The sequence below is a fragment of the Camelus dromedarius genome, chromosome 2 (genome assembly GCF_036321535.1).
Source record: "Camelus dromedarius isolate mCamDro1 chromosome 2, mCamDro1.pat, whole genome shotgun sequence".
In the NCBI taxonomy this organism is placed as follows: domain Eukaryota; kingdom Metazoa; phylum Chordata; class Mammalia; order Artiodactyla; family Camelidae; genus Camelus; species Camelus dromedarius.
The window spans coordinates 120,752,884-120,766,534 of record NC_087437.1 but is presented as its reverse complement, the minus strand read 5'-3'; the positions used below and the strand labels follow the sequence as shown (position 1 = coordinate 120,766,534).

The following is a 13,651-nucleotide window of genomic DNA, read 5'->3' as shown; positions in this document are numbered from 1 at the left end:
GGGCAGAGAACTCAGGAAGTGAGGGATAATTAGTCTTAAACTGATCACAGAAATAGACTCAGTAACGATACAGATTATAGAGTTAATAGACAAAGCCATTAAAATAGTTACTGCAACCATATTTCATGTGTTCACAAAGGCAGAGAAAGCCTGATGGTAAGCAGACATGGAAGACATTTTAAAAAGAAGAAAGAGACTCATGTGGAACTCCTAGAGATGAACATCATAATGTCTAACGTGAACAAACACACCGGGTGGGATTGAGAGCAGACCAGACACTGCAGAAGAAAGGATCCGGTCACGTGGAGGCGGAGAAACAGATCCTCCACGTGCAACACAGATGGATGGAACCGCAGCAGCGCCTCAGGGAGCTGGGGCTTCACGTGGCCTCACACACAAGTAACTGGAGTCCCCGAAGGAGAGCACAGAAGGAAAGCAACAGGAAAACTATATGAAGAAATAATAACCAAAAATAGTCTCAATCTGACCAAAATTACAAACCCTAAAAACCAAAAAACTCCAAGCACAAGAAACATGAAGGAACCTATACCAAGGCATATCACGACCAAACTGCTTAAAATCACTGATAAAGAAAAAAAATCTTAAACCACTAAAGGAAAGACATTTATGTACAAAGTAACGAGACAAACATCAAAGGCTCCTCATGGATGACAAGAGAAACGCGTGCGCGCCCCGGCAGCACGTGCACTCGCCCTGGAACGACGCAGAGAGGACGGGCACGGCCCCTGCGCGGGGCCGGCACGCAGACTCGTGAAGCGTGCCGTATTTTTAATAAAAATATACTGAAACAAACAAACAGAAACAACAGAAACCAAAAGACAGTTGAGTAATATCCTTTAAGTGCTGAAAGGAAAATTAAACTTCAAACTAGAATTCTCTATCAGGGAAATATTTTCCAAAAATGAAGGCAAAATTCTTTCTTCAGTACGTGACAGCTGAAGGAGCTGCTCGCCAGCGGGCCCGCGCTGCGCGAAAGGGAAAGGCCTCCGGGGAGAAGGACGCGGCACCGGCTGACGGGCGGGATCCACACGCCGGGCCGGAGGCGCTGGCAGCGGCTGCCCTGCAGGCAGAGAGACACCCTTCCTCACCTTTGCTCTCTTTAAAACAGCTTGACTATTTAAAGCAAAAATAGTAACAATGTATGTGGGGTCTACAACACACACAAGGCAGGGAAATGAAAGCACATGCCAAGCAGCCCAACAGCACTGACGGAAGGAGCCGGGAGTCACAGCGCAGACTGTAAACCCCAAAGCGGCCACTGAGAGAACCCGACAGAGGGCCTGACTTCTAAATCTAGAAATCCTCAACCGTGTCAGCCTGCTCCCGGAAACTTTCTTAACAGATAATAATCAAAAGTAAGACAAAACAAAAACCCTAAAACAACAACAACAAGCCCCAAAGGCTCCCTATTGAAAACTTAAGTTTAAGGGAAAACCCACAACCATACTGTCCACAAAAACTATATCTAGCAATAAAGCTGCAGGACTTCTGTGAAAAACATTACAACACATCACTAAAGGGCACAAAAAAAGGCATAAAGAATGGAGAAACAAACCAGGTTCCCAGATGAGAGAACTCGTGATCACTAAAATTCTTCTCAAATGAACCTGTAACTTTTTCTAGGCAATCCAACCAAAACACCTCCAGTCTTTTCAATCAGTGTTCCAGTTTTATCCGTGGCTTTGTAACAAACCACTATAATACCAAGTGGTCCAGAACATTTACTCCGCTCACAAATCTACACTCTGGAGATTTGCTGGACAGCTCGTCCACTCCACCCGGTACCAGCTGTGGGGAGCTAGAAGGCAGACACGGTGGTGGTGGACGCTGGCCTGCTGGCGGCGTCTGCTGGGACCAGGGGTGCACACCCCAGAGGGCCTTCCTGAGGCCACTGACTTCATCACAGAATGGGGGCTGGGATCTAAGAGCAAGCATCCCAGGAGGACCCGGCAAAAGATATATTACCTTTTATGACAGTCTCAGGAGTCACAGTGTCCCTTCTGCCAGTCAGAAGCCCACCCAGATTCAACTGGAGGAAACAAAGACCTAACCTCTCAACAGAGGAAGGTCACTGCCATGCAAAGAAGAGCACAAGGGACGGGATGCGCTGGTACAACAGACATTTTTGGAAAACAAAATTTGTGCACCTAGCAACCCGATTCTAAAACGTATACAGAAGAGAACATGTATACTAGCCAAGAGATTTATTTTAAAGAACAGACATCAATACGCGTTATAAAAATGTAATTAAATGTAATGAAAAGTCTGGTCCTGGCACAGAACAGACAATGGTCAATAGAACCGATGTGTCCAGAATATTGAGCATACAAGATATTGGTTTAAAATAAAGATGACACTTTCAATAAATGGGGAAAAGCTAGATGATTCTGAAATGTTAGGCCAATTCACTACCATTTAGACTTTAAATTAGACCCTGAACCCACACTGCTCCCACCATACACAAAGATAACTTGAAACCATACAGATCCAAATGTAAAACACAAATTATAAAATTATCAAAAAAAAAAAAAGGAGAAAATCAGCTATTATCTTCAGGTAGACAAGGCCTTCCTAAACCTGAAACAGAACACTACTCGGAAACCATGTTTTTAGTGACATATTTCACTCCATAAAAATTATTATACTTATGAACATCTATGCACGAAATAATACATCAACTATCTGTACAAAACAGAAATTATGGAAGATGCAAGAGGAATAGAAATGTACTAGTAATAAAAGCCTTCAACATACCAGTCAGTTACAGGTAAGCCAAGTGGACAAACAAATATAAACAACCTGAACGACATACCCAGTAGGCAGCTCTGAAAACAGAGAAAATACGTTCTCACACACACAAAACAGCTACAAAAACCTTTATTAGGTCACAAGGAAAAAAATAAGTTTCATAAAACAGAAATACTATAAACACCACTCTGATCATAATGCAGTAAAATTAGGAATTTTAAAGTGAAAAGAGTTTTAAATTTCCTTCTGAAGATTAAAAAGCTTTCTGTTAAACTACAGAGTGAAAGGGGCAATACAAACAGAATATAGAGTATTTTTGAAAAATAATAAGAGAGCACAAGGATATATTTAAATTCACGTCTTTAAAGACTTATATCATTAAAAATTTAAGAATGAAAATGCATTTCCAGCTTAAAAAAATAAGGAAAAGAACAAAGTAAATTACAAGAAAACGAAAGAAGGAAATAATAAAAATAAAAGCAGAAATTAGTAAGGTAGAAAATATCCTGATAGTATATCAGATTAATAAATAAAAAGCCTGGTTCTGAGGAAAAGAATCAAAGTAGCTAATTTAATCAAGGGAGGAAAGGAGAAAACACAAATATACAAAATAAGGAACAGGGGTGGAGGAGTGACTACTGACACAGAGCACATTTTAAAAGTCAGAAACAGAAACAGCCACTTTATACACCTCAATGAAAAGAAACTTTAAAACTTTACTGAAATGGATCATTTCTAAGAAAAATACAGTTTATCAAAACTGACAAATGGCTGAAGCAGACCAATTTCTATGGAAGAGGTAAGAGAGTAACCAAGGAACTATCCCTCAAGAAAGTACTGGGCCCAGATGGTTTCTCAGAAGAACTCCACCACACCCCCAAGAGCAGACAGCGCCCGTGCTACATAAATTGTTTCACGTACGGAAAACAAACAAAAACTTCCAAGTTACTTTTATGAATCAAGTATAACACTGACACCTAAACCTGGTAAAGACAGCACACACAAACAAGTTATAGGTCAATCACTTGTGAATACAGGTGAAAAAAATCGTAAATAACGTGAACAGACACCACCACCACATTAGGACAATAACACCCTGACCAAGTGGAATATACCAGGAATGCAAGTATGGTTCAATAATAAGAAACCCATTAATGTCATACAGCGTATTAGCAGATCTAAGTGGGAAGAATCATGAGTATCTCCACTGGGTATAAGAAAGCCTTTAACAGAATTCAACAGTGTATTCCTAGTAAAGACCCTCGAGAAAACAGGAACAGACGGAATGTCCTTCATGAGCTCGCATACGTTTACCTCAGCCGCATAGCCAGCATCCCACTCCATGAGGAGACGCCACGGGCACTCCCATCGGCGTCAGGAACGAGGCAAAGACACCCACGGCCTCCACTGCTCCCTGACGACGGCTTAGACAGGAAAAGCGACTTGAGGCACAAGAACTGAGCCGGGAGAAAGAAGACCACCTCTGTCCGCGGGTGGCGTGACAGGGTACCCGGAAAACCCCGGACTTCGGGGCCCAGAGAATCAATGACAAAACCAACACAAACAGCGAGAGAGTTCAGCAAGGTGAACATTACAAAACCAACAGCCTTTACAGACACGGAAAAGCACCGACTAGAAGATACAGCGGGAGAGAAAACCCCACTGACAACAGCAGCAAAAGCGTAAAACGCCCAGAAAAATAATCTGACACCAAAATTCATAAGGAAAAAGGACGTGCGGAGCCACCAGGCAGACACCGCGGAGAACGGCTCCTGAGGGACTGGCCCGGCCAGCTACGGACGTGGACTGTCAGTCTTGGGCGAGCACACGTGCAGACGAGGTCTGGCCGCTTCTCGGCGGCTGTCCTGGCCGCAGTGTGAGCGCAGGGCCTCTGGAGCTGCTCTACGCACACTGCAGCAGTGAGCGCGTGGGCTGGTGCTGTCAGGGCCAGAGCGGATGTAAACATTCCAGAACCAGGGAAGGCAAGAAAGAGCCGGGGGCGTTAGGCTAAAATCAGAGGCACATTGACTCATGATCTCTAAGACATCCACTTTCCCAGCTCTACAGAGCAAAGGTGGAGAAGCAGGGATGCTCTGTAGTGCCAAAGGAACCCGGTCTCTGTGAAAAAAAGGCTGAGTCTGGCACAAGGGCAGCAAGAAAACAAGAACCTAGAATATCCCGTGTGCCAGAAAGTTAGAAAACACCCCAAAGGACCCGGGAGCCAGTGCGAAGCGACCCTTCCTGCTCAACCTGAACATCAGAGTGAGGCCGGCCAACCACGAGGCACTAGACACACAGAAGCCCACACAGGCCCTTGCCTAGAGGAGAGCGCTGGCTGATCATCTAGGGGAGTGGTGTCTGCAATCCTGGGTGCTGACTGGTTCAGGAAGACTCATCACTGGGGCTAAAGCTCAGTGGGAAAGAAAGCTGGATACGGAGGACAGGCACGTGGTCCTAGGGTGGCTCCTCAGAGACGGCTTATTGGTTGTAAGGGGAAAAGAGACGTACAGCATGGAGAGAGTGGACAGCTCTCTGACCACGAGATCAAGCCCAACACCACCACCAAGGGGCTGCAGGGAGAAGCGTCGTTAAGCACAGCAGGCCTGGGGCAGCCATCCGTAGCCTGCCTCCAAGGTGGGCCCTCGCTGGTGCGTGGGGACGAGGATTCTGCAGGGGTTCCCAACACCGCGTGAGAGGCCTGCCTCACTGGGCGTAAAAGGTACTAACACCCACTCTGGCCCGGAGTCTGGCTTTGATACGTGCAGACAGAGGTGCCTACGTGGCTGGCCCTGATAAAAACCAGCACTCCCCTGGTAGACACCATCTCACATGCGCTGTCGCCCATTCTGGGGAGTAAGCCCATCCCACGTGACTCCACTAGGAAAGGCCACAAAGCAGAATCAGCAGAGGCAAAAGGTCCGTGGGGTGAAAGGGAGAAGAGGCGTAAGCTGTGAGTCCTTTCTCATTTAAATTACAAAAAACAACTTCTGCGTCCTCAGAGTCAGGTTAAAATGTCACGATAGGTCATGATTTATGTATTTTTGTATATTGCTAAATGCTAGTCTTATTACAGTCAAAAGGGACAAGAAGAAATGACCCATAGAATTTTCTATTCGTTCATGAAAGAAGAATTCTGTCAAGAATGGGTTCACGAGTATAAAACAGCCAAGTACAAGTAGGGGCTGCGGCGCTCACAGCATGGCAGCCCCGCCAGGATGGGGGGTGCGGAGCGAAGAAGGAGACACAGCTCCTGGCCCTCAGCAACAAGGGTTCTCAAGGACAGTAACTGCCACGACGGTGAACACGTGGCGCTACGAAAATGAAGCTGAAAGTAAATATTAAAAACGCCTCGTGCCCACAAGGGCGCAGTGAGATGGCTCACAAGAACTGGAAACACAGGAAATAAGAATCTATGTGGTGATTACCACGAGTGCACCACACTGGGCCAGGGCAGAAACAGGCAGCCACAACGCCATGCGCTTGGCTGAGAAACGGAGAAGAGGGACCAATACCAAAAAATTAAAATTAAAAAGTAAATCTGAAAAAGTATAGCTGTCTTAGCAAAACCCAGACCCGTGCATCTTAACTCTATTCCAGGACGCCTTCTGTAACGTTCCCCCAAAGGAATACTCACACAGCACTCCGTCCAGTAAATATGAAGGAAGGGGAAAGTGAGCAGGGCTTTGTTTCCTTCTTTGGGCAGCAGCTCCTCCTTGAATTGAACAAAGTTAGATTCGAGGTGAATCATCTTCGGAGCCCGGCCATAGGACCTATAAGAAATTTTCAACAAGTCACTAAGAAAAATAAGTAAAGAATGTTCAGCAGAAAGGATAGGAGAAAAATACAGTAATAATTTAATCATATCTATGAGCTCAGAACTATGTACATGATATTAACCATGAATTATAACTATTACATATTCTATCTGAAAAGATTCTATAAATTACTTTAAACCCCATCCACATTTACATGCAAAGCTCCCTCTCCATAAATCTTTCATTTCACTCAACGATACCTGCACAGTAACATTCTATCAAACCAGGACTATTTGCAACAACAGACTTGAGAAAAATGGATGTTACTTAATCGACAGTCGCTATAAAAGGAAAAGAGTTCCCCAAATGCCAAAAGTGCAGTTTAAAGTTACCAAAGCTTTTAACCGCTCTAATACTTTTGTGACAACCTGTATTGTCCAAAAAAGAAAATTGCTTGGTGGAAAAGAACAGGTTTTTGTTTGCACAGCATAAATAACAGTAGTAACCATCCGTCCCCAGTATTTCTCAACCCAAGAACTAAACACACAGAGAAACCCCACAAGCTACACACACCCAATCCACTGCTATCAAAGGGTAAGAAAGCTATTTATTATAGTTCTAAAAATAAATTATGCTACAGATATCTTTTCTCCATACCCCTATTTTTCACCTCCAGTACTTGTGTCTCTTTTAAATATCTATAAGCTGGATTTTGTATTTTTTAATCCAATCTAAGGAGTCTGTGATTAGTAAGTTGAAACCAACCATATTTAACATGATTATGCTTGAACTTGGGGATTTTCTATTTTACACTCTTATTTTTTTTCTGTCCTTTTTGAGATTAATCAAGTTTTCTTTTTCCATTCTTTTTCTCTGCTGGTTTGAAAGTTTAAGCAACCATTTCTTTTCCGCTGTTGATTACATTTTAATGTTTAGTATGCACACACTTAAATTCTCCTTTCTAAGACTAAAGCAAATGCCTCCCTCTCCTTGAACAAGAAAGACAGAACACTTTCTTCTCTACTGTCTTCCACTCATCCAAAATTTTAAACTTTTTACTTTGTAAAAGGATCGATACCATAACTAGAGCAAAATATTTTAATGACTTGATTGCTGGCAGCTGCTTCCTTCATCTTGAGCTGTGGGTTCATTTTTCTTCTTGTTGAGACACACCCTTTGATTATTTCAGAGAAGGTGGTAAAGTTTCTGATCATCTACATCTGAAAATGTTTATGTTGGCTGCATGTTTCCCAGCCAGCTCCACTGGGTGGCACGCAGGAGTGTGAGACCTAAACGCACTCTGGGGCAAACACGTGGGGCTGCACAGCCAGAAGTGACAGATCAGGGCCCCCCCAGGCCTAAGAGAAACAAACCCTCCGGGCACCCTGTCTCCTCCAGGGCCTGGGGAGGCTGACTCGGCCTTCCCTCCGGCGGGGGTGAATAGCACAGAACTCCAGGTTCAGAGGCACTTTCCCTCAGGACCTTGAGAAGACTCTTCTTAAACACTCTACTCTATGCAGTGTTTGAAATGTTGTTAGAGACTGCAAATTCGGGTTTTCTTTTCTCCAGTTTTTTTCGGTATGGCTTTTTGTTTCCTTGTTTTTTTGTTTGTTTGCTTGTTTGGATTTTTAACCTGTTTCTTTTATTGAGTTATAGTCAGTTTACAATGTTGCATCAATTTCTGCTGTACAGCGCAATGCTTCAGTCATACATAATATACATATATTCATTTTCACATTCTTTTTCACTGTGAGCTACTACAAGACACTGAATATGCTTCCCTGTGCTGCACAGTATAAACCTTGGTTTTGTTTTCATTCTGCTAGACATTCATCAGCTCCTGCCATCTCACTCCCACTTCCCAGTATTGCCTGTCCCCCCTCCCATGGATCTCCTGAAACTTCTCCTGCCACCCCTTCCACTGGGTCTTGCCCCGGCCTACCGCGGTCCTGGGCCTGGGTCCTGTTGCCTGCTTCTCTGGGAGCCACCACTGCAGACACGCGGGCTCAGCTCTCCCTCCGTCCATCCTCCACCTCCCAAGAAGGCGTCTACCCTGCTCTGTGCAGCCATCCCCACCCTCCTCTGCCCTCGCACACTTAGGCCTCCCTATTCTGTTCTCCACTATTTCCAAAAAGGTGAAGAGATGAATACATATTGAATCTACGCTGCGTCTCTATTTTACCTTTTCCTCCTAACTCCCTTTCTTGTCTCTTCTATCTTTCTGAATGATGTATACTTATTTGAAATCCTTTCCAGATTACTCCTATTTTTTTAAGTATTAAACTCCTCCATTTGTGAGTTGTTTTCCCTCGTTCACAGCACTGGGCCTTCTCAGATGCGGAATAATTTTTTTTTCCTTTGGTTTTGGGGGTAGGTAATTAGGTTTACTGACTTATTTTTAGAGGCAGTACTGGGGATTGAACCCAGGACCTTGTGCACGCTAAGCATGCGCCCTACCGCTTGAGCTATACCCTTCCCCCTGATGTTGAATAACTTCTCTGGGAGAGAATTCTCCCACATCTGTATACTCTAGATTACGTGTTAGTAACTAAATACATTCCTTGTAACACTGTAACTGGCACAAAAATTAGACTAGATTCAATGGAGAGCCTGGGTGAGCCATCCGGAATGTTAATTCTTCCTGTCAGTTGGGGTACAAACTGGTGGTCAGGAAGGAGTGACGTAGCCAGACTCAGAACTGCGTGACCATAGATAACAACAGGAAATTTTTCACACACCTTGGTTAAAATCAGATTACCTGTATTAATAAGTCAAAATCCAAACATTTTCTACAGGTAATATCTAATCTTACCAGAAATAAGTTTTCCAGTAAGATGACTCAAAGTCAGTTATTTCCTCAGAACAAGTCATTAGATGAACAATTACAACAACAGGATAAATGGGAGGGTTGGCCTGGCTTCTCTCATTTTTAAATAACAACTTCCTGTAGACTTTCTCGTCCTTAAGAGAAGAGCCCAGGAGCGCAGGCCGCAGAGGAGGGCGCCTGCGCCACCGCGGAGGGAGGCCGGGCGCGCCTCCGCCCCAGGACGCCTGCGCCGCTAAGATGTCCTGATGAGCCATGGAGAATCAGAAGCCACTCCTATAAAAGCGGGCCCTTAGCTCAGAAGAAGTGTCCTGCTTCTGTCATCCTGTGTCTTGTTGAGAAAATCAGCACGTTCCTCAAAGAAGGCCCACAGATTACGTGGCGCCGTTCAGTGTCCTTAGAAGTCAGGCTGCAAGTCTGAGTCCCTCACTTGCTCACACAAAGGTCCACAGAACGAAGAGGGAGATGCAGCCCAAACCGGGCGACCGTACCTTCTCCATTCCATCGGCTCTCTCGGAAGTTGCTGGGAAAGCGTTGGATAAATAGAGGTAAATAAGTTCTGATCTCCAGCACCTTCAACAAGAATAAAAATGGCATTTTTAGGTGAACATTGGAAAATGGGCTCTGAAATTTATTAAGTTGGCATTTTTAGACAATCTGAAAATTCAGTAAAATAATATCACAAAACAAGACTGTTTCATGTCTTTAAATAAGTGGGCTCAAGAAAGCACAGTACTTGACCCCCAGGATCTAAGGAAGCCTCACGTGGCCTCTCAGAGCTGGGTACAGGTCTCCCCACGAGGAGGAGGAGAAGGGGAGGAGGAGCAGGGAAGGGGGGTGGAAAGCCGAGGAGACGGCCGCCAGCTCCCGCGTGGCTCACTTACAGAGCTGCTGCTGACTGCAGCTCGCAGAGATCGCCCCGGAACCCCGTAAGAAAAGGAAACCCAGACAAGGGGACGTGAGTTTCCTCAACGTAAAAAGCTCGAGGTGTACCCAAATGCCAGTAGGAGCAGAGACACAGGGACACGCGTTCTCCTACTGCGTCCTCGCGACAGTCCCAGGACGCTGGGACAAGCACGGCCGCCTCCCAGAGAGGAGAGCACGGAGCCGGCTGGGGCGGGGACCAGAGAGGAGAACAGGCGTGTCTGGCTCTGCACGCTGGGTTGTTAATGCAGCTCTTTTATCTCAGCTTTAACAGAACTGCAAAGTCCACTTAGCTCTCAGAAGTGAGAGTACAACCATATTATACTTCAGCTACAAAAGAACCTTTTAATACAGATGACTCCAATTCTTCTACTCAGAGGATCCTCTAACTCCAAACAAAACCATTTTCCAAATTGCTTTTATATTGATCTTAAAGAAATCATTGGGAATTGATGTGGGCCATTGACGCATTTGCTTATTTTGTTATGGGGAGCCTAAAATAAAACAAAACAAAACCCCCCCAAAACCACGTGACAATGTCAAGTCACTGCTCTGAGTAATGACGTTTCTGGGCAGCTGGGTTGAGTATCAGAGAGGCAGAGAGGCAGTGGGCATCGAGGCTAGACACGGACGCTGAGGGTTGACCACTGGGTCCCACTGAGCGCCTCTCTCCACGCGCTGCGTAAGCCTGGGGCGGCCATTTCCCTTCCTGTGCCTCGGGGACCATCTGTGAAATGGGAAAACAAGAAGAGCTGCCCAGTAGGGCTGTGGTGAGACTGAGTCAACATAAATAACCTCGAACAAGGCCTGATGCGAAGTAAATCTTCAGTAAGGTTTCCTATTAACACATTTGCTGTTGACATAAAAACAACTTCTATGTTTTAACTCATCATTTTTCATGTTCATTTATTTGGTAGTTGTCTTAGAAATCATTAAAGTAAGAAAATCTTTAGTTAGCTTCAAATTTCTTATCTTTAAGCGCCAACTCCTGCGGCCTCTTTAAAAGGCTCCAAGATTAACATAAAAATCACTCCTCTTCGCTAAGTAGAAATTAGAGCAACTACAAGGAAGCTTTCTCCCCTTTCACTTGGTTTACTAAGTAAATATATAGAATTTGTATATGGTCCTTGCAGTAAAGCCCCACTCTAAGGTACCATCACCTTATGCCCACAGTGTAAACCAATGAAGAGCCTCCTACATGCCCCTCCCACGTCTCTCGCACAGGAAATCCTGTGACATGACAAAACCTGTCTAAATGGCGACTACGAAGTCTTACATTCAACCGTAAAATAAATCTTTAATTTGCGTGCTAAATTTACTTTTTAAAGATTATAGGTCACTTAGCACATCTGTCAACGGCAAAGATGTCACCTGGCAGTAACAGGGGACTTAACATGTGACCATCTGATCTCAGTGCCTGTTCCGAGCTGGGTAACAAACTCCTGTGTTGAAATCCTAACCCCCAGCACCTCTGAATGTGGCTGTGTTTGGAGATTAGGTCTGAAAGAGCTGATTAAGTTAGAATGAGGTCTACAGAATGGACCCTGATCCCATCTGACTGGCGCCCTTCTAAGAGAAAACGCGGATACACAGACATCAGGGTGGGAAGAGACCACGTGAGGTCACGGCAAGTCCAGCGTCCACGAGGACACTGGCCATTACGAGTCAAGGGGCGAGGCCTCGGACCCCAACCCTGTGGACACTGACCCTGGGCTCCCAGCCCCCAGCGCTGGGAGGAGACGTGTCTCCGCCGTGCGCGCCCCCGGGGCCGGGCTGCTTTCTTAGGGCAGCTCGAGCAACAGTGCCCCCAGTTTACATTTTAAGGTCATTCTTCTCACCCACTGAAATTCTACACTGACTGGCCGTGAAATGAAGAGAAGCCATCATGACTTTCTCAGAATACATGGCTATTCATGACAACACTCTCCAAGCCATGCACTGAGCACCATGAAAAGCCGACACATCTCTGAGAACGGGCGACAGAGAGCCAGAGCGCCAAAAGCCTGGGTGTGAACCCCACAGAATTCAATCTCGGCTTGTGTGACAGGCAATTAAATTAACAATGTACACTCTGTAGCCCCCAAAATAGTCCCGCCACTAAGTAGAAAAGCATTCGAGTTCTGAGGCCTGCGCTGTGAGACCAACCCCAGGCTGATGTCCATGTTGATCCCATGGGCATGGGGCCCAAGGAAACGGGTAAGGATCCAGCCGCCAGGAAACGGCTCCTGGAAGCAAAGTGAGACGCAGGGTTGACACCGCGTCCAAAGAACCCTGTTCAGAAAACTGCAGTGTTTACAGTCAACTCAGACTATTTATTTCAACAACTAAGATTTCTTTTCTCTTTTCTTTTTTTTTTCTTTTTTTTTTGTGAGAGAGGGGAGACTTATCAAAATACTTGGCAAGAGTAATTCAGAGCACAGTCCCGTTAACATATCTCTCTCTCCCTGTGTGTGTGTCCTCACTCGCTAGGGAACACGTGGCGATGAGGCTGGGAGGCCCAGGGAGCATGGGCCCGCCCGCAGGCAGCGCCAGGGGCATGCGCAGACCATCACGGCCATCCCTCGCCCGCAGCGGCATTGGCACGTGGGGCACCCGGGCAGGAGGCAGGACAGGCAGAGGAGCCACCCGAATGCAAAGGGAAACGTCAGGGGACAGGGGCCTTGCTCTGAAGAGAGGGATGGTACTCTGTCCGAATGCTGCCCAGACCCACTGGGCACCTGCCCCCAGGCTGCCCCTGAGCCCAGAGGCCGAGGAGAGCCCGGCTCAGGAGCTCCCAGGAGAGGCAGGCAGAACCCTGGGTCTCTGACTCTATAAGCCTAAGTGCTTTCCCGTTCACGCCAGCTGTGATTAGACTTGCTGTTTCTCACAGCCGGGTAACTGATGCAGAAAGTCCCTATTTCCTGACTTACGACTGCATTCTGAGGTTTTTACAAGCATATATCCATGTATTAATCATGCAATTTTAAACTTTTTATGTTAAAAGCAGATAAGAACTAATTAAACACAGGGAGGGGTAAGAACTCAAAAAGAAGATTTCAGTGACTTACGCTTAAATGGGTCATATTTCAACAAACTGCTTAACACTTTCTTAAAACTTTTAACAGAAGGACGTGGGAACTCAATTATTAAGTAGTTAACTTTTACCAACAGTAAGTAAAAAGACACTAACACATGTCCAAGAAAACGTAAATAACCACAGATAAAGATGTATCATTTAGGTTTTAGATCACCAACAATAAGACAGTAGGAAAAATGCTTATTTCTGAAAACAACTCTAATTTTCAAAGAAGTCGATTATAACGAAAACTAGAAACCTGTAGGCTAGATAGTCTTTTAGAGCTCAGACACTCTCACTAACACGAGGGTCCAAGCACAGCGT

The 13,651-nt window shown here is 45.4% G+C and overlaps 1 protein-coding gene across 3 annotated transcripts in view; it reads right to left on the bottom strand.

The window, feature by feature from the left end:
- TRAPPC10 (trafficking protein particle complex subunit 10) overlaps positions 1 to 13,651 on the bottom strand; it is a 67,959-nt gene that overhangs the window by 42,615 nt on the left and 11,693 nt on the right. For 2 of the 3 annotated variants that reach the window (XM_064476472.1, XM_031460676.2), the window contains exons 2-3: positions 9,840 to 9,921; positions 6,404 to 6,539 (exon numbers count right to left, since the gene is read on the bottom strand). In XM_064476472.1, coding sequence (XP_064332542.1) covers positions 6,404 to 6,539; positions 9,840 to 9,921 — 218 coding nt within the window. The remainder of the gene's footprint in view (positions 1 to 6,403; positions 6,540 to 9,839; positions 9,922 to 13,651) is intronic. The other variant, XM_031460673.2, reaches the window with a different exon arrangement.